Genomic DNA, 20,439 nt, shown 5'->3' with positions numbered 1-20,439 from the left:
AGTGGTGGGTGTGTGAAATGCCCTGCCAGGGGTGGTGGTAGAGGTAGATACATTTAAGAGGCTCTAAGAGAGACACATGCATGATAGAAAAATGGAAGGGTATATGGGAAGGAAGGTTTCGATTGACCTTGGAGTAAGTTAAAAGGTTGGCCAACATCGTCACAAGTTTGAGTCGCTGCATTTGGAGATGCAAGAGAAAAGTGTACAGTTAATGGCAGGAGCATTGATGTACAGGGGGATCGTGGGGTGCAAGTCCATATCTCCTGAAAGTGGAATGCAAGTTGATAGTGTGAGAAAGGTGGTGCAGGACATGCTCGTTGTCAGTCATGGCAGTGTATTAAAGTTGGGAAGTTGTGTCGTAGGTGTATAATGCTGTTGAAGCCACATCTGGAGTATTATGTGCAATTCTGGTTGCCCTATTACAGGAAGGGTGTAGAGCCGGTTCACCAGGGTGCTGCCAGGATTGGAGTGTATTTGTTATAAAGCAAGGTCAAATTTGAGTTAATTTTGATGGAGCAAGATGCAATATAGAATCCTCGTGTATTGTATCCCAAGTTGTTTACTGGGTCCGTGGAGAGTTGGTCAAGTTTGTGCTGGCTCCATGAAGAGTTGGTCATGTTTGTAAATCTTAACTTGACACTTAATTTGTTATGAGTTGGAAACACTGATTGTACATCCCTGTGAGCAGGACCAGCTGGACGCATATGAAAAAGAGAAAAACGCCCTACTGAGTGAGCATGGAGCAACCCAGGAGCAGCTAAACAAACTGAGCACGGATTACGCAAAGCTGCTGGGTCACCAAAACCAGAAGCAGAAGATCAAACATGTCATGAAATTGAAGCAAGAGAACGTGCAGCTAAAACAGGTAAAGCATCCTTCAACCGAAACACAAGAGAGTCTGCAGAGCAACACACAAAATGCTGGAGGAACTCAACAGGTCAGGCGACATCTATGGAGGGGAATGAGCAAGTTGATGTTTCAGGCCGAGACCCCGAGAAAGGAGGCAGAAGCCAGATTAAGAAGGGAGGGGGAGGAGAACAAGCTGGTGGGTGATAAGTGAGATCAGGTGAGGGGGACGGTGGGTGGAGGAGTGGTGTGAAGAGGTTGGGAGGTGATAGGGCTGAATAAGAAGGAATCTAGTCGGAGAGGAGAGTGGACCATGGGAAGAAGGGAAGGAGGAGGGCCATGAGAGGTAGGTAATAGGTAGGTGAGGAGAAAAAGGGGTAAGAGAGGAATCAGTATGGGGAATGGAAAAACAAGGACTGAAGATGGGTAGAAATTGGTTAGAGAGATCAATGTTCATGCTATGCAAACAATAACGTGTTGTTTCTGTAACCTGAGAGTGGCCTTATCATGGCAGCAGAGGAGGCCATGAAAATGGGAAGTGGAATTAAAATGGTAGTTCATCAGATAATCCTGCCTGTTGTGGAGGAGCGAAGGTGCTTGATGAAGCAGCTCACCAGTCTATGTCGGGTCTCACTGATATAGATGAGACTGTGCTGGGAGCATCGGATATGGTAGACAAGCTCAACAGACTCGCAGGTGAGGTATTGCCTCACCAGGAAGGACAGTTTTGGGACCTGAATAATGATGAGGGAGGTGGTGTAGGGGCAGGGGTAGCATTTGTCCTGCTTACAGGAGTAAGTGCTGGGAGGGAGATTGGCAGAGAGTGATGAGTTCTGCTTCATATTACCCATCTTCTACCAGTGATGTTGAACACACAGCTCGCCTCTGGTTTCAGAGCACCCATTGAATGAAAGTACTTGTGCTCGGTGTGGCTGCTCCCTTTTACGGTATTGTACAGGAATGAGGGCGTTAACCCTGATGACATTCTTCAGCACCTGCTTGAACTACTTCTTCCTGAAGCTAGTTGACGGAATTTGACAGGCGCAAAATGCTGGTGGAACGCAGCAGGCCAGGCAGCATCTGTAAAGAGAAGTACTGTCGACGTTTCGGTCCGAGACCCTTCGTCAGGGCTAACCGAAAGGAAAGATAGTAAGAGATTTGAAAGTAGTGGGGGGAGGGGGAAATGCGAAATGATAGGAGAAGACCGGAGGGGGTGGGATGAGGCTAAGAGCTGGAAAGGTGATTGGCGAAAGTGATACAGAGCTGGAGAAGGGAAAGGATCATGGGACGGGAGGCCTCGGGAGAAAGAAGTGGGGGGAGCACCAGAAGGAGATGGAGAACAGGCAAACAACTAAATATGTCCGGGATGGGGTAAGAAGGGGAGGAGGGGCATTAACAGAAGTTAGAGAAGTCAATGTTCATGCCATCAGGTTGGAGGCTACCCAGCTGGTATATAAGGTGTTGTTCCTCCAACCTGAGTTTGTATTCATTTTGACAGTAGAGGAGGCCATGGATAGACATATCAGAATGGGAATGGGACGTGGAATTAAAATGTGTGGCCACTGGGAGATCCTGCTTTCTCTGGCGGACCGAGTGTAGGTGTTCAGTGAAACGGTCTCCCAGTCTGCGTCGGGTCTCACCAATATATAAAAGGTCACACTGGGAGCACCGGACACAGTATACCACACCAGCCGACTCACAGGTGAAGTGTCGCCTCACCTGGAAGGACTGCCTGGGGCCTTGAATGGTGGTGAGGGAGGAAGTGTAAGGGCAGGTGTAGCACTTGTTCCGCTTACAAGGATAAGTGCCAGGAGGGAGATTGGTGGGAAGGGATGGGGGGTATGAGTGGACAAGGCAGTCGCGTAGGGAGCGATCCCTGCAGAAAGCAGAAAGGGGGGGGGGGGAGGGAAAGATGTGCTTGATAGTGGGATCCCGTTGGAGGTGGTGGAAGTTACGGAGTATTATACGTTGGACCTTGGATGCTGGTGGGGTGGTAGGTGAAGACAAAAGGAACCCTATCCCGAGTGGGGTGGCGGGTGGATGGGGTGAGGGCAGATGTGCGGGAAATGGGAGAGATGCGTTTGAGAGCAGAGTTGATGGTGGAAGAAGGGAAGCCCCTTTGTTTAAAAAAGGAAGACATCTCCTTCGTCCTGGGATGAAAAGTCTCATCCTGAGAGCAGATGCGGCGGAGGCGGAGGAATTGTGAGAAGGGGATAGCATTTTTGCAAGAGACAGGGTGGGAAGAGGAATAATCCCACCCATCTGTGAGAGTCTGTAGGCTTATAGTAGATATCAGTAGATACGCCGTCTCCCGAGATGGAGACAGAAAGATCAAGAAAGGGGAGGGAGGTGTCGGAAATGGACCAGGTAAGTTTGAGGGCAGGGTGAAAGTTGGAGGAAAAGTTAATGAAATCGTACAGACTCTCACAGCTACCTGGACTATTCCTCTTCCCACCCTGTCTCTTGCAAAAATGCTATCCCCTTCTCACAATTCCTCCGTCTCCGCCGCATCTGCTCTCAGGATGAGGCTTTTCATTCCAGGACGAAAGAGATGTCTTCCTTTTTTTCTTTCTTTCTTTCTTTTCTTTTTCAATCTTTTTATTAGTATTAATAATATTATGAACAAAATACAATTAATATATTAATAAAGGGATTACAAACATACAAATTCCCATTACACATGAAAGAATACATAAGTAATGAATACAGTATAAATAAGTTTTCCCGAAACATGAACCATATAGTATATATATGAACAAGGTAAATCTAGATATTTCATAATATATAATATAAAAAAAAAGAAAAAAATATATATGCAAAGTTGACTAACCTACTAATCTAGTATCTAAGGGGGAAAAAAGGAAGCAAAAAAAGAAAAAAAAAGAAAAACTAAAAAAAAGAGAAAAAAAAGGGCTGTTTATAGTATCTCACAAGAATACATAAACATCAATGTCGTCAACTCCGATCCTCTCAACATAAATACGATTAAAGCTGAAAAAACCAATAAGCTTGGCACAGGGTCGTATTATATCATATGAAAATATTGAATAAATGGTCTCCATATCTTTTCAAATTTAATAGAAGTATCGAATACACCACTTCTAATTTTTTCTAAATTTAAACATAACATAGTTTGAGAAAGCCAATGAAATACCGTGGGAGGATTAATTTCCTTCCAATTCAACAAAATAGATCTTCTAGCCATCAAAGTGAGAAAAGCAATCATTCGACAGGCGGAAGGAGATAAATGGAGTGAGTCCATCATCGGTAAACCAAAAATTGCGGTAATAGGATGGGGTTGTAAATCGATGTTCAGTACCGCAGAGATATCAAAAATATCTTTCCAATTTTTTTTCAAAAGCGGACATGACCAAAACATACGAGTTAAAGACGCGATTTCCAATTGACATCTGTCACAAATAGGGTTTATATAAGAATAAAAATGAGCTAATTTATCCTTGGACATATGGGCCCTATGTACAACCTTAAATTGTATTAATGAATGTTTGGCACATATAGATGATGTATTAACTAATTGAAGAATTCTATCCCAATTCTCAATAGGAATAATAAGATTGAGCTCTCTTTCCCAATCATTTTTGGTCTTATCAAAGGGCACTGAACGTATCTTCATAATTATATTATAAAGTTTTGATATAAGCCCTTTTTGAAAAGGGTTTAATTCAAACAAACTCTCCAAAATATCTGAAGACACAAAATTTGGAAACGTAGGAAGTACCGTACTTAAAAAATGCCTAACCTGTAAGTATCTAAAAAAATGAAATCTAGGCAAATTATATTTATTAGATAATTGCTCAAAAGACATAAAACAGTTGTCCGAAAATAAATCAGAAAATCTTAATAAACCCTTAGTTTTCCAAGCCAAAAAAGCTTGATCTATAATTGAGGGGTGGAAAAAACAATTAGATACAATAGGAATATTTAAAACGAATTGAGTCAACCCGAAAAATTTCCGAAATTGAAACCATATACGTAAGGTATATTTAACTATCGGGTTGTCAATTCGTTTCGGCAATTTAGAAAGAGCAAAGGGGAGAGATGTCCCTAAAATAGAACCCAGAGCATAACCTGGTACCGATTTAATTTCCAAACTCAATGAGGGCCAAAAGGACCATCCCATTCTTTCAACCAACATAACAAATATCTAATATTAACTGCCCAATAATAAAATCTGAAATTGGGTAATGCCAACCCACCTTCCTTCTTTGTCTTCTGTAAGTATGTTTTACCTTACCTGGGATTTTTATTCTGCCATATATATGAGGAAATTTTTGAATCAACATTAGTAAAAAAGGATTTCGGAATAAAAATTGGTACCGCTTGAAAAATATATAAAAACTTAGGTAAAATAACCATCTTAATAGCATTAATCAGAGATAAAGATAATGGTGACCACTTAGTAAACAAGCCTTTAATCTGATCAATTAAGGGTAGAAAATTAAACCTAAATAATTCTTTATGGTTTTTTGTGATTTTAATCCCTAAGTAAGTAAAAGAGTCATTAACTAATTTAAAAGGTAAAATACCATAGCTTGGGACCTGTCTATTCAAAGGAAACAATTCACTCTTATTAAGATTTAACTTATACCCAGAAAACTCACTAAATTGAGCCAACAATGATAAGACTGCTGGAATAGATTTCTCAGGGTTAGAGATGAATAATAATAAATCATCTGCGTACAAAGATACCTTATGAATATCTGTTCCACGATTAATACCCAAAATATCCTGTGATTCTCTGATGGCAATTGCCAAAGGTTCTAAAGCAATGTTAAATAGTAATGGGCTAAGAGGACAACCTTGTCTAGTGCCCCGAAATAAACGAAAAAAGGGAGATCTTTGATTATTAGTAAACACCGAGGCTACTGGAGTTTGATAAATCAGTTTAATCCAAGAAATAAAGGTCGGACTGAAATTAAACTTCTCCAGCACATAAAATAAGTAAGGCCATTCAACTCTATCAAATCTTTCTCCGCATCTAATGAAATAACACATTCTGAAGTGTTATGTGAAGGAGTATAAACAATATTCAGTAATCTCCTAACATTGAAAAAAGAATAGCGATTTTTAATAAAACCGGTTTGATCTTCCGAAATAATTTGGGGTAATACCTTCTCCAGCCTGGAAGCCAGTAACTTGGAAAAGATCTTGGAATCCCACATTCAATAAAGATATTGGTCTATAAGATGCACAGTCAGTAGGGTCTTTATCTTTCTTCAGTATTAAGGAAATGGAAGCTCTATAAAAAGATTGTGGCAAATTCCCCAATCTAATTGCTTCTTCAAAAACCTTTCACAGCCAAGGAGAGAGAGTAGCAGAAAAACATTTTAAAAATTCTGCTGTATACCCATCTGGACCTGGTGCTTTCCCAGAATTCATTGAGGAAATAACCCCTTTAATTTCCGCATCCGTGAACGGAGTATCTAATACTGAAAGATCATCGGATGATAATTTTGGAAAATTCAATTTCCCAAGAAAATCACACATGGTATTATGATCCTGAAGGAATTCAGATTGATACAGGGAGGTATAAAAGTCTTGAAAAGACTTATTTATCTCATCATGGTTAACTGTCAAATCCCCATTCTGCTGACGAACCTTAGTGATTTGACGTTTAACCCAAACATTCTTCAGCTGACTAACAGTTTTCCCGATTTATCACTATGTATATAGAAATCAGATCTGGTTTTCATTAATTGATTTTCAATCGGAGATGTAAGTAATAAACTATGTTCCATTTGAAGTTCAACCCTTTGTTTGTAAAGCTCCCTACTAGAAGTAGTCGAATATTTCTTGTCAATCTCTTTAATTTTATCAACCAATAAAAGAGTTTCCTTCTTAATGCGTTTTCTCAGACCAACAGAGTAAGAGATAATCTGTCCACGTATATACGCTTTAAAGGTGTCCCAAAGTATTCCGCAAGAGATATCTTCCGTGGAATTAGTTGAAAAGAAGAAATCGATCTGCTCCTTCATAAATTTAATAAAGTCCGGATCTTGCAATAAGGTAGAGTCAAATCGCCATTGTCTAGCACTTAAAGCTGTATCCGTGAAATTAATAGAAAGTTTTAATGGAGCATGGTCAGAAATAGCTATAATATCATAATTACAACCAATTACCGATGGAATAAAACAAGAGTCAATAAAAAAATAATCAATTCTCGAATAGGAATGATAAACATGTGAGAAAAAAGAAAACTCTTTGTCATTAGGATGACGAAATCTCCAAATATCAAAAACTCCATTATCAGTCAAAAAGGAGTTAATACAAGTGGCCGACTTATTGGGTAAAGTCTGAATAGATATAGATTTGTCCATCAAAGGATTTAAACAACAATTAAAGTCACCACCCATTATTAACTTATATTCATTTAAATTAGGTAAAGAAGTAAATAAGGACTTAAAAAAATCAGGACAATCCACATTTGGAGCATAAACATTAACCATAGCAACCTTTTTATTACAGAGTAAACCCGTAATTAACAAAAATCTACCATTCGGATCCGAAAGGATATCATGTTGAACAAATGCAATAGAGGAGTCAATAAAAATTGAAACTCCCTTAACTTTGGCATTCGAATTCGAATGATACTGTTGACCCCGCCAAGACCTAAAAAAGCGATATTTGTCCTCCTTCCTCACATGAGTCCTTTTTTAAACAAAGGGGCTTCCCTTCTTCCACCATCAACTCTGCTCTCAAACGCATCTCTCCCATTTCCCGCACATCTGCCCTCACCCCATCCGCCCACCACCCCACTCGGGATAGGGTTCCCCTGTCCTTCCTGAAACATCTAAAACCTGGCATGTGAAGTAACCGGTCATGTCCCTAAGCCATCCAAGTCTCTGTAATGGCCACCACATCATAGCTGCAAGTACTGATCCACGCTCTAAGCTCATCCGCTTCGTTCACAACACTCCTTACATTAAAATAGATATGTCTCAAACCTTAGGTATGAGTATGTCCCTTCTCTATCACCTACCTATCCTCTCTCTCGCACTGTCTACAAGCTTTCTCTATTTGTGAGCTAATCTCTTCCCCAGTCTCTTCAGTTCGGTTCCCACCCCCCAATAATTCTAGTTTAAACTCTCCCCTGTAGCCTTAGCAAGCCTCCCCATCAAGATATTGTTCCCCCTTGGATTCAACTGCAACCCGTCCTTTTTGTACAGGTCATATCTGCCCCAAAAGAGGTCCCAATGATCCAGGATCTGTACTAACTACTTACAAATTGGGACTCCCTAAACACTGAGCTAGCTTTGGGTATTCCATCTGGAGTGAAGGAGCATGAGAGATTGATGGAGGTGTGTAAAATCTTGAGGCAGTAGAGCGAGTGGACAGTCAGAGGCTTATACAGAGGGCATAAATTTAGGGTGATAGGAGGAAGGTGATAATTGAGTTTTTCACACAGTGAGGAAGGTCGATACTGTGCTATGCTGTTCTATGTTTATACACGGTTGGTATTGGAATGAAGCAGCTCGTGGTTGATGCTTGTCACCTGGATGGTTCAGTCTGTACCATCTATAGCAACTTGAGCTTTCTCTGCGTCTTACAGACTTGACCTCTGCTGTGTCGATTGACAGCAGGGATCAGGTATGATATAATTCGTCATGATTCGTAGCAGCAGTATTTGCAATACAATATGAAAAACTATAAATTACAATAAGAAATTATATATACTGTATATATTAAATATAAATTAATGTTATTTATATTAAGTAAGTAGTACAGAAAGAGCAAAGTAGTGAGGAGGTGTTCATGGGTTCATTGACCATTCAGGAATCTGACAGCAGAGGGGAAGAAGCTGTCCCTGAGCCATTAAGTGTGTGTCTTCAGGCTCCTGTACCTCCTCCCTGATGGTGGCAATGGGAAGAGGGGTCTTCAGGCTCCTGTACCTCCTCCCTGATGGTAGCAATGAGAAGAGGGGTCTTGAGGCTCCTGTACCTCCTCCCTGATGGTAGCGATGAGAGGAGAGGTCTTGAGGCTCCTGTACCTCCCTGATGGTAGCAATGAGAAGAGGGTATGTCCCTGGAGATCTTAATGATGGATGTGTTTTTGAGGCCCTTTGAATGTGCCCATACTGGACCTGGCTGAGTTTACAAATTTCTGCAGCTTTTTCTGATCCTGTGCAGTGACCTCTTAGAATTTGTGGGTGTCTTTAGTGACATCAAATCTCCTCATTCCTAAAGAAGTATAGCCACTGTAGTGCCATCAATATGTTGGGTCCAGGATAGAACTTGAGAGACATTGACACCCAGCAACTTGAAACTATAATGTCTATACCACTTTAGCTGCAGTATATTTGTTATTCAAACCGTTTTCTGTATTAAACTGAAAGGGAGAATGTGTTATACTTGCTGATTTTATTAAACCTGTATCTTCACTCCTTAATGAACCAGAAACCACTGACACACTGCCTTTCATTTGGCTATTTTACTAACATATCAGCACACAGTTCAGCAAAGATGTGAGCTGTCTGTGGATGTGATTGCTGCAGCAGTGTTCTTACTAACTGGGTTTTTAAAAAAGATGACAGTAACCATGAGACCATCACTGCAACTGTACTTGTGTAAGGAGCTGGATGGGTTAATTACCCAGTCACACACTCTCGTTTTCTCCTTTTTCTGAAACTTCTGCATGTTTTCCCTGTATGGAGGTCTTGGGTAATATAATCTGAGATGGAGTGCACATCTGGGCCTTTGAGCCACGTCGCTCAGCAACCCCCGTCCTATTTATAATGATCAATTAACTTACCGACCAGTACATCTTGTGACTGTGAGAGGAAAGTGGATCATCTGAAGGAAGCTTGCACATTCCATGGAGAGGATGTGCAGTTTTGTCAGATACATAAAGTGTGAAAGAGAGGCCATATTTTGCACTGCTGAAAAGCGATGCTAGAGAGATAGTAATGGGAGGACTGAAAAATGACAGATGAACTGAATAAGAATCTTGCATCAGTCTTCACTGTGGAAGACACGAGCAGTGTGGTGGAAGTTCCAGGTCTCAGGGGGCATGAAGTGTGTGAAGTTACCATAACTAGTGAGAAGGTTCTTTGGAAACTGAAGTCTGAAGGCAGATAAGTCATCTGGACCAGATGGTTTGCACCCGAGATTTCTAAAAGAGGTGGCTGAAGAGGCTGTGAAGAGTATTCACAGAATATCTAGATTCTGGAATAAGAACATAAGAGATAGGAGAGATCGGCCCCTCAAGCCTGCTCCACCATTCAACAAGATCATGGCTGATCCAATCTTAACTCTAGTTTTCACCGAATCCCACAAGGCAACAGTGCCAACCAGCAGGGCACCATGCCGCCCATTTTATTTTATTATTCATCCTGCCCAAACCCATGTGATCACCCGGGGAAAAAAAACCGAGTTGCCAATTGAGGAGAAAAAATCTGGAAAATTCCTCTCCGACCCATCCAGGCTATCGAAAACTGGTCCAGGAGATCACATGGCTGATCTAAACCTAGCCTCATGTCCACTTACCTGCTCGCTCACCGTATCCCCTAATGCCATTTTTATCCAGGAAAATGTCTATCTCCGTTTTGAATTTATTGAGTATAGTAGCTTCCACAGCTCTCTGGGGCAGTAAATTCCACAGCCCCACTACCCTCTGAGTGAAGAAATTTCTCCGCATCTCAGTCCTGGAACGGCATTCCCTTATTTTAAGATTATGCCCCCTAGTCCTAGTTTCAACCATCATTGGGAACATTCTCCCCGCATCCACCCGATCAAGCCCCTTCACAATCTTATATGTTTCAATAAGATCGCCTCTCATTCTTCAGAACTCCAATGAGTAGAGTCCCAATCTACTCAACCTCTCATCATACATCAACCACCCATCCCCGGAATTAACCTAGTGAACCTTCTCTGCACTGCCTCGAGAGCCAGTATGTCCTTTCTTAAATATGGACACCAGAACTGCACGCAGTACTCCAGGTGTGGTCTCACCAATACCCGGTACAACTGCAGTAAGACCTCCCTGTTCTTATACTCCATCCCCCTAGCAATAAAAGCCAGCATTCCATTGGTCTTCTTGACCACCTGCTGCACTTGCATACTAACTTTTTGTGTTTCCTGCACCAGGACCCCCAGATCCCTTTGCACAGAAGCGCTTTCCAGTTTCTCTCCATTTAGATAATAACTTGCTCTATTATTTTTCCTGCCAAAGTGCAAGACCTCACACTTGTCAGTATTATATTTCATCTGCCAAATGTCTGCCCAATCACTCAGCCTATCTATGTCCCCCTGCAGGGTTTCAATGTCCTCCGCACTCATTACGCTCCCTCCCATCTTTGTTCCAGAAGACTGGAAAATTGCAAATGCCACTCCACTCTTCAAGAAGGGAGAGAGGCAGAAGAAAGGAAATTAGAGGCCAGTGGTTAGGAAGCTGTTAGTCGATTATTAAGGATGAGATCTCAGTGTACTTGGAGGCACATGATGAAATAGGCCGTAGTCAGCATGGTTTCCTCAAGGGAAAATCTTGCCTGACAAATCTGTTGCAATTCTTTGAAGAAATAACAAGCAGGATAGACAAAGGAGAGTTGGTTGATACTGTGTAGTTGGATTTCCAGAAGGCCTTTGACAAGGTGCCACATAAGGCTGCGTAACAAGCTACGAGCCTATGGTATTACATGAAATGTTATTGAATGGATAAAGCAGTAGCTGATTGGCAGGAGGTAAAGAGTTGGAATGAAGGGGATCTTTTCTGACTGGCTGCCGGTGACTAGTGGTATTCCACAGAAGATGTATTAGAATCAATACTTTTTACATTGTATGTCAATGTTTTGGGTGATGGAATTGATGCCTTTGTTGCAAATTTTGCAAACGATATGAAGATGGGTGGAGGGGCAGGTTGTTTTGAGGCTGCAGAAGGATTCGGACAGATTAAGAGAATGGGCAAAGAACTGGCAGGTGGAATACAGTGTTGGGAAGCAAAGTTATGCACTTTGGTAGAAGAAATGAAATGGTAGACTATTTTCCAACTGGAGAAAAAATACAAAAAGCTGAGGTAAAGGGACTTGGAGTCTTTCTGAAGGATTCCCTAAAGATTAATTTGCAGGTTGAGTCTGGTGAGGGAGGTAAATGCAATGTGAGCATTAATTTCAACAGCACGAGAATATGAAAACAAGGATGTTGTGTTGAAACTTTATAAAACAATGGTGGGGCCTCATTTGGAGTATTGCGAGCAGGTTTGGACCCCTTGTCTTATAAAGGAGGTGCTGAAACTGGAGAGGGTGCAAAGGAGGTTCATGAAAATTATTCCAGGATTGAATGGCCTGTCATACGAAGAGCATTTGATGGCTCTGGGCCTGTAGTTACTAGAGTTCAGTAGAATGAGGAATAGTAGAATAGACCTCATTGAAACCTATCAAATGGTGAAAGGCCTTGATAGAGTGGATATGGAGAGGATGTTCCCTATGATGGGAGAGTGTAAGTCCATTGGACACAGCTTCAGAATAGAGGGGCATCCTTTTAGAATGGAGATCAGGAATTTTGTTTGCCAGAGTGCCAAGTCTGTAGAATTGTTTGCCACAGGCAGCTGTGTATTTCTTTCTATTGGAGCGATAGAGCAGTGAAAGAAGTGCATGGAGTAAAGCCAAATCTAAAATATTGAGAGGCTTTGAGGAAAGAGCAGCAGAATAAAGGGTGTAAAGGTAGTAAGGTAGAAGGGCTAAAGTGTGTGTACTTCAATGCAAGAAGCATCAGGAACAAAGGTGATGAACTGAGAGCGTGGATACATACATGGAATTATGATGTAGTGGCCATTACGGAGACTTGGCTGGCACCAGGGCAGGAATGGATTCTCAATATTCCTGGATTTCAGTGCTTTAAAAGGGTTAGAGGGGGGAAAAGGGGAGGAGGGGTGGCATTACTAGTCAGGGATACTATTACAGCTGCAGAAAGGGTGGGTAATGTAGCAGGATCCTCTTTTGAGTCAGTATGGGTGGAAGTCAGGAACAGAAAGGGAGCAGTTACTCTACTGGGGGTATTCTGTTGGCCCCCTGGAAGCAGCAGAGATATCGAGGAGCAGATTGGGAGGCAGATTTTGGAAAGGTGCAAAATAACAGGGTTGTTATCATGGGTGACTTTAACTTCCCTAATATTGATTGGCACCTGATTAGTTCCAAGGGTTTAGATGGGGCAGAGTTTGTCAAGTGTGTCCAGGATGGATTCCTGTCACAGTATGTTGACAGGCCGACTAGGGGGAATGCCATACTAGATCTAGTATTAGGTAACGAACCAGGTCAGGTCACAGATCTGTCAGTGGGTGAGCATCTGGGGGACAGTGATCACCGCTCCCTGACCTTTAGCATTATCATGGAAAAGAATAGAATCAGAGAGGACAGGAAAATTTTTAATTGGGGAAGGGCAAATTATGAGGCTATAAGGCTAGAACTTGCGGGTGTGAATTGGGATGATGTTTTTGCAGGGAAATGTACTATGGACATGTGGTCGATGTTTAAGGATCCCTTGCAGGATGTTAGGGATAAATTTGTCCCGGTGAGGAAGATAAAGAATGATAGGGTGAAGGAACCATGGGTGACAAGTCAAGTGGAAAATCTAGTCAGGTGGAAGAAGGCAGCATACATGAAGTTTAGGAAGCAAGGATCAGATGGGTCTTTTGAGGAATATAGGGTAGCAAGAAAGGAGCTTAAGAAGGGGCTGAGAAGAGCAAGAAGGGGGCATGAGAAGACCTTGGCGAGTAGGGTAAAGGAAAACCCCAAGGCATTCTTCAATTATGTGAAGAACAAAAGGATTTCAGGAGTGAATGTAGGACCGATTAGAGATAAAAGTGGGAAGATGTGCCTGGAGGCTGTGGAAGTGAGCGAGGTCCTCAATGAATACTTCTCTTCGGTATTCACCACTGAGAGGGAACTTGATGATGGTGAGGACAAGATGAGTGAGGTTGATGTTCTGGAGCATGTTGATATTAAGGGAGAGGAGGTGTTGGAATTGTTAAAATACATTAGGGCGGATAAGTCCCCGGGGCCTGACGGAATATTCCCCAGGCTGCTCCACGAAGGGAAGAGATTGCTGAACCACTGGCTTAAATCTTTATGTCCTCGTTGTCCACAGGAATGGTACCGAGGATTGGAGGGAGGTGAATGTTGTCCCCTTGTTCAAAAAAGGTAGTAGGGATTGTCCAGGTAACTATAGATCAGTGAGCCTTACGTCTGTGGTGGGAAAGCTGTTGGAAAAGATTCTTAGAGATAGGATCTATGGGCATTTAGAGAGTCATAGTCTGATCAGGGACAGTCAGCATGGCTTTGTGAAGGGCAGATCGTGCCTAACAAGCCTGATAGAATTCTTTGAGGAGGTGACCAGGCATATAGATGAGGGTAATGTAGTGGATGTGATCTACATGGATTTTAGTAAGGCATTTGATAAGGTTCCACACGGTAGGCTTATTCAGAAAGTCAGAAGGCATGGGATCCAGGGAGGTTTGGCCAGGTGGATTCAGAATTGGCTTGCCTGCAGAAGGCAGAGGGTCATGGTGGAGGGAATACATTCAGATTGGAGGGTTGTGACTAGTGGTGTCCCACAAGGATCTGTTCTGGGACCTCTACTTTTTGTGATTTTTATTAACGACCTGGATGTGGGGGTAGAAGATGACCAACAAAGGTTGGTGGTGTTGTAGATAGTGTAGAGGATTGTCGAAGATTGCAGAGAGACATTGATAGGATGCAGAAGTGGGCTGAGAAGTGGCAGATGGAGTTCAACCCGGAGAAGTGTGAGGTTGGTTCCCTTTGGAAGGACAAACTCCAAGGCAAAGTACCAAGTAAATGGCAGGATACTTGGTAGTGTGGAGGAGCAGAGGGATCTGGGGGTACATGTCCACAGATCCCTGAAAGTTGCCTCACAGGTAGATAGGGTAGTTAAGAAAGCTTATGGGGTGTTAGCTTTCATAAGTCGAGGGATAGAGTTCAAGAGATGCGATGTAATGACGCAGCTCTATAAAACTCTAGTTAGGCCACACTTGGAGTACTGTGTCCAGTTCTGGTCGCCTCGGTATAGGAAGGATGTGGAAGCATTGGAAAGGGTACAGAGGAGATTTACCAGGATGCTGCCTGGTTTAGAGAGTATGGATTATGATCAGAGATTAAGGGAGCTAGGGCTTTACTTTTTGGAGAGAAGGAGGATGAGAGGAGACATGATAGAGGTGTACAAGATGTTAAGAGGAATAGACAGAGTGAACAGCCAGCGCCTCTTCCCCAGGGCACCACTGCTCAGTACAAGAGGACATGGCTTTAAGGTAAGGGGAGGGAAGTTCAAGGGGGATATTAGAGGAAGGTTTTTCACTCAGAGTGGTTGGTGCATGGAATGCACTGCCTGAGTCAGTGGTGGAGGCAGATACACTAGTGAAGCTTAAGAGACTAGTAGACAGGTATATGGAAGAATTTAAGGTGAGGGGTTATATGGGAGGCAGAGTTTGAGGGTCGGCACAACATTGTGGGCTGAAGGGCCTGTAATGTGCTGTACTGTTCTATGTTCTTTCTGTATACTTAAGGCAGAGGTTAATGGATTCTTGGTTGGTCAGGGCATGAAGGGATATGGGGAAGAAGGCAAGAAATTGGGGCTGAGAAGAAAATTAGATCAGCCATAATGAATTGGCAGAGCAGATGTGATGGTCCAAATGGCCAAATTCTGTTCTATATCTTCTGTTCTTATGATGTTGGAACTGAATTCTGCATGAACTGGTGTCCCAATGTGGTGACAATATTTAATGGCCAAGGTACCGAGTGTGGGGATGAGTGTCTGAATTTCATATACAGTGGTGCCATAAAGTTTGAGAGCCCTGCAGAATTTTCTCTACTTCTGCATAAATATGACTTAAATGTGATCAGATACTTATCTAAGTCCCAAAACTAGAGAAATAGAACCCAATTAAATAAGTAACACAAATTACATAATACTTGTTCATTTATTTATAGAGAAAAATGATCCAATTTCACGTGTTTGTTGGAAAAAGTATGTGAACCTTTACTTTCAGTAACTGGTGTGATCCCCTTGAACAGCAATAACATCAACTAAATGCTCAGGTAGCTACTGATCTGTCCTACACTGGCTTGGAGGAATTTTTGGCTATCGCTCCTTACAAAACCAAGGAGAAAGCCCCAAACCATGATGCTCCTTCCACCATGCTTCACAGTCGGGATGAGGTTTTGGTGTTGGTGCTTCCTCCAAACATAGCAATGTGCATTTCTGTTAAAAAGCTCAACTTTTGTCTCATCTGTCCATAGAACATTGTCTCAGAAGTGCATTTTGGAGAGCAGTGGTGTCCTTCCATGACCAACATTCTTGTTAGTGTTTTTCTTATAGTGGACACATGAATAGAGACTTCAGCAAGTTCGAGAGATTTCTGCAGCTCTTTTGCTCTCACCCTTCGTTTTCTTTTTCACCTCCTCCAGCATTGCATGTTGTGCTCTTGGTGTGATCTTTGCAGGACCCCCACTCCTAGGGAGAGTGGCAACAGTACAGAGTTTCATCCATTTTTTTACAGGCTATTTATTGTACTGAGGACTGATGAACACTCAGCTCTTTAGAAATACTTTTGAAGCCTTTTCCAGCTTCATGCTTCTCTACAATTCTTCTCAGGCCCTCTGAAAGTTGTTTTGATCTAGGGATGATGTACATAAACAGATCTATCTTGAGAAGAGCAGGCTCCGTCAGCAACCTGACTTTGTGTGTCTTTTTTTATAGGGTAGAGCACCACTGCAACCCACACCTCCATTCTCATCTCATTGATTGGAACACCTGACTCCAAATAGCTTCCATGCTTTTTTCACATTCTTCTTCCAACAAATGCATGTAATATTGAATCATATTTCTCAATAGATTAATGAACAAGTATAATATTTTTGTTATTTAATTAGGTTCTCTGTCTATTTTTGGGACGCGTAAAGATCTGATCACATTTAGGTCATATTTATGCAGAAATATAAAACATTCTACAGGGTACACAAACTTTCTAGCACCACCGTATATGTTCTGGCCATGGTACTGAGCGTGGGGATAAGTGTTTGCTCTGGTCATCCAAACAGGAAGTGACAAAACTGCGAGGTCAGTTGTCCAAGGAGAAGGCTGAGCAGAGGAACCAGGAGAATCGTTGCCAAGGTACAAAGCGCTTTGAACTGGCAAAAGGTTTCAAAGACATAGCAAAGGAAAATGTTCCCACCACGCCACTGAGAGAAGGTAAATCATTCTCATGTTTCTACTTTGTGATGCTACAGACTAGTTGTTCATGTGATCTTTGGCCGAGGTTGCTACGTGACAGCTGGCTGAGATGATTCCTGGATACAGGACAAAGTCCTTGGATAACAATCTAGCAGCTTTGTGGCTGGGTAGTGTTGCTGTAAGGAATGGGTGTGGCGAGCAGGTAACTAATGGTGCAGTCCCTGTGCTGAAGTGCCCCTGTGTGGGTGGGTGGATGGGTGGGGGTGGTCTAGAAGTATTGGGGTAGGGATCAGGCAGCTGAACTGGTGCAGTCCCTGTGCTGAAGTGCCCCTGTGTGGGTGGGTGGATGGGTGGGGGTGGTCTAGAAGTATTGGGGTAGGGATCAGGCAGCTGAACTGGTGTAGCCCCTGTGCTGAAGTGCCCCTGTGTGGGTGGGTGGATGGGTGGGGGTGGTCTAGAAGTATTGGGGTAGGGATCAGGCAGCTGAACTGGTGTAGCCCCTGTGCTGAAGCAGTCCACCCTGTGCTATTACAAAGGCTATTACAGGATCTTTACCAATCAGGACTCACTAAGTACACTATACTAATTGGAATGAAGCAGCCTGTGTGGTTGGTATCTGTTACCCTGAAGGTTCACAGTGTGCAGCAACTTGATCAGCTCTAAATCTCTGCTGGTGTACAAATCCAAGGCAGGCAGCACATGGGGTAGAGTGGTGTGGGCGCAGGGTCGAGGCAGGGTGGTATGTGTGGAGTGGGGTCGGGGCAGGGTGATGTGTGTGGGGGGTCGGGGCAGGGTGATGTGTGGAGTGGGGTCGGGGCAGGGTGATGTGTGGGGGGGGTCGGGGCAGGGTGATATGTGGGGGGTCGGTGCAGGGGCAGGGCGGCATGCGGGGGGGATAGGTGCAGGGGCAGGGTGGTGTGCGTGGGTGGGGGGAAGGTCGGGGCAATGCATGGGCTGGGAGTGGACGGGGGCGGGCGACACACTGTCACGGTCAAGCTCTCCTTTCGGTTGTGTGGGATGCTGGCAAGGAAATGATCTCTGTTCCATCACTGGAGTTCTGACACTGACTTGTGGTCTCTGGTGGGAGTCTCATGGCATTGAGGGGTGGGTTCAGAAATGTTTAAAGTTTGGTCAAGTGCTGTCAATATACATTGACCCTACTGCATGAATTTTGATTTTATAGCGAACAGAAACACATCTTGAACACTGCACTTCAGATGACCTGAGGTCTGATTCCTATGCTGAGATCTTCAACTGGACTGAGACACTGGTAATATGTTGGAGGCGACAAATGGATTGTGCGCACAACAGGAAAAAACTTTGTTGCACACAGTTGCTATTTTTCCAAATGAATTAAGCCTTGACTTTTTAAATACATATTTAAACATAAATCTCTTCTGGATGACTTTCATTGGGAATTTTCTCATTATTGCAGTCATATTTGTGATTAGTTTGTAAAGGACTGAAATGTGTAAATTTTTTTTGAAGGGTTTTCAGTTGCCTTTTATGTCTGGGACAGATAATAGTGCTGCTTTCACAAGAACTTAATTTGCAAGGTGTAATTAATGAAGATGGTAGCTGATTTAAAAACTGTAAATTATTTCAAAAGTGTCTCCCTCAACAGTTGGTTATTTTGTTTGGAGATACTTACAAAACGTATACAGTATATCTAAATTACTGAGTAATAAACTGATTCTCAGATTGAAAACAGTCACTTAACAGTTCTGGGATTCTCTCATCACAACAGTCGAGTGAGGAGCATTGGGTTTGTTGAGACACTGTGTTCAAAGGTCACCTACTGAAACCCAGGATCTATAGTCAGCAGTTGGCAAAATATCAGTCCTTTAACAATCCTTTTATTGTGTTAGGGAAAACTTGGGACAAATGGTGAGGCTTGGAGTGAGTTCTTGTTCAATTCTGCTCAAATGTGGAAGTTTTCAAGAAAATCTATCAGTGGATTTTTTTTTTGGTGAATAATTCAGCCACTTTAATGGTGGTAACTTGGTGTTGACCCTTAGCCTAATGTAATCCTTTTCACTATCAGCAACTATACATGTACATGCTTGTTAGTCTAGGGCAAGGGTTGTCAACCTGGGATTCATGGACCTCTCAGTTAATAGTAGGGGTCCATGGCATAAAAAAGGTTGGGAACCCCTGGTCGAGGGTATGAACTACCTGAAACTGCTTCACCCTTTCTGTTTTACAGTGACTATGTAACATTTTAAACAATATCCTGTGGTCTGCATAGTGCAAGGTATTAACATGAGGGTTACAGCCCAGTTTTATCCTGGTTAAAGTGGACATGTGTATGGCAATGTATAAACTTCACAAGAATAATTATTCAAAGTCCTGTAATAAGGAAATGACAGTGAAATTTGACAGCTATAATTAAGGTTTAAAACATCAATAAAAGTGCTCTTGAGTTTTGAGTATGATTGTTTATTTTCGATGGAGCAAATTGGATATCGTGTGGAGAGAACAGTTTAAATTTTCAAATAGACCTTCATTGGAACTCCTGATGAAATGCCCTGTCTGTGCATCTCCATGTGTTTTATCACAGATTCCAGGAAAGGTCATGTTTCACTGTTGGATAAACTTCCTGGTCCCATTGAAACCTGACAGTGTACAGAACTGGGGAACCTGCATCCCCAAAAATGGACTATTAGATCACAATGAATGATGCTTTCATTGTCCTCCTATGGTTCTATAGGACACAGGAGCAGAATTAGACCATTCTAATGAGTCTGCTTCTACGTGGCTGATATATTATCCTTCTCAATCCCATTCTCATGTCTTCACCCCATAACTTTTGATGCCCTGATTCATCATGAATCTATCAGCCTCTGCTTTAAATATACCAGATAACTTGGCTTCCGCAGTCATCTGTGGCACTGAATTCCACTGATTCACTACTTTCTGGCTAAAGAAATTCCTCCTCATATCTATCCTAAATGGACGTCCCTCTATTCTGAGGCTATGTCCTTTGGTTGTAGACACCCCCACTAATGGACACATTCTCTCAACATCCACTCTATCCAGGCCTTTCAATATTTGTTAACTTTCATCTGTTCTAAATAAGTACTCCTTGACAATAAGTACTCCTGTTTGAGTACTGTTGGGGGGACAGCCTACCTGGGGGAAGCAACAGTGGCTGTGCCTCCGGCACAGAGTCCGGCCCTGTAGTTCAGAAGGGAAGGGAAAGGAAGAAGCAGGCAGTAGTAATAGGGGACTCGATAGTTAGGGAGTCAGATAGGCGATTCTGTGGACGCGATCAGGAGACCCGGATGGTAGTTTGCCTCCCTGGTGCCAGGGTTTGGGATGTTACTGATTGCGTCCAAGATATCCTGAAGTGGGAGGGTGAGGAGCCAGAGGTCGTGGTATATATAGGTACCAATGA

The 20,439-nt window shown here is 42.7% G+C and overlaps 1 protein-coding gene across 2 annotated transcripts in view; it reads left to right on the top strand.

Annotated features, from left to right (window-relative positions):
* The window catches only part of hmmr (hyaluronan-mediated motility receptor (RHAMM)), a 105,814-nt gene extending 86,343 nt beyond the window's left edge, over positions 1 to 19,471 (top strand). For both annotated transcript variants that reach the window (XM_073067051.1, XM_073067050.1), the window contains 3 exons: positions 689 to 865; positions 16,910 to 17,060; positions 18,226 to 19,471. In XM_073067051.1, the coding sequence (XP_072923152.1) occupies positions 689 to 865; positions 16,910 to 17,060; positions 18,226 to 18,245 (348 nt within the window). In that variant the 3' untranslated portion in view covers positions 18,246 to 19,471. The remainder of the gene's footprint in view (positions 1 to 688; positions 866 to 16,909; positions 17,061 to 18,225) is intronic.
* Positions 19,472 to 20,439: the final 968 nt, after the last annotated feature.

This window comes from Hemitrygon akajei, chromosome 15 (genome assembly GCF_048418815.1).
Source record: "Hemitrygon akajei chromosome 15, sHemAka1.3, whole genome shotgun sequence".
NCBI classification, from domain to species: Eukaryota; Metazoa; Chordata; class Chondrichthyes; order Myliobatiformes; family Dasyatidae; genus Hemitrygon; species Hemitrygon akajei.
Note: the sequence above shows the minus strand (reverse complement) of the source record. Positions and strands in the feature narration are given on the sequence as shown.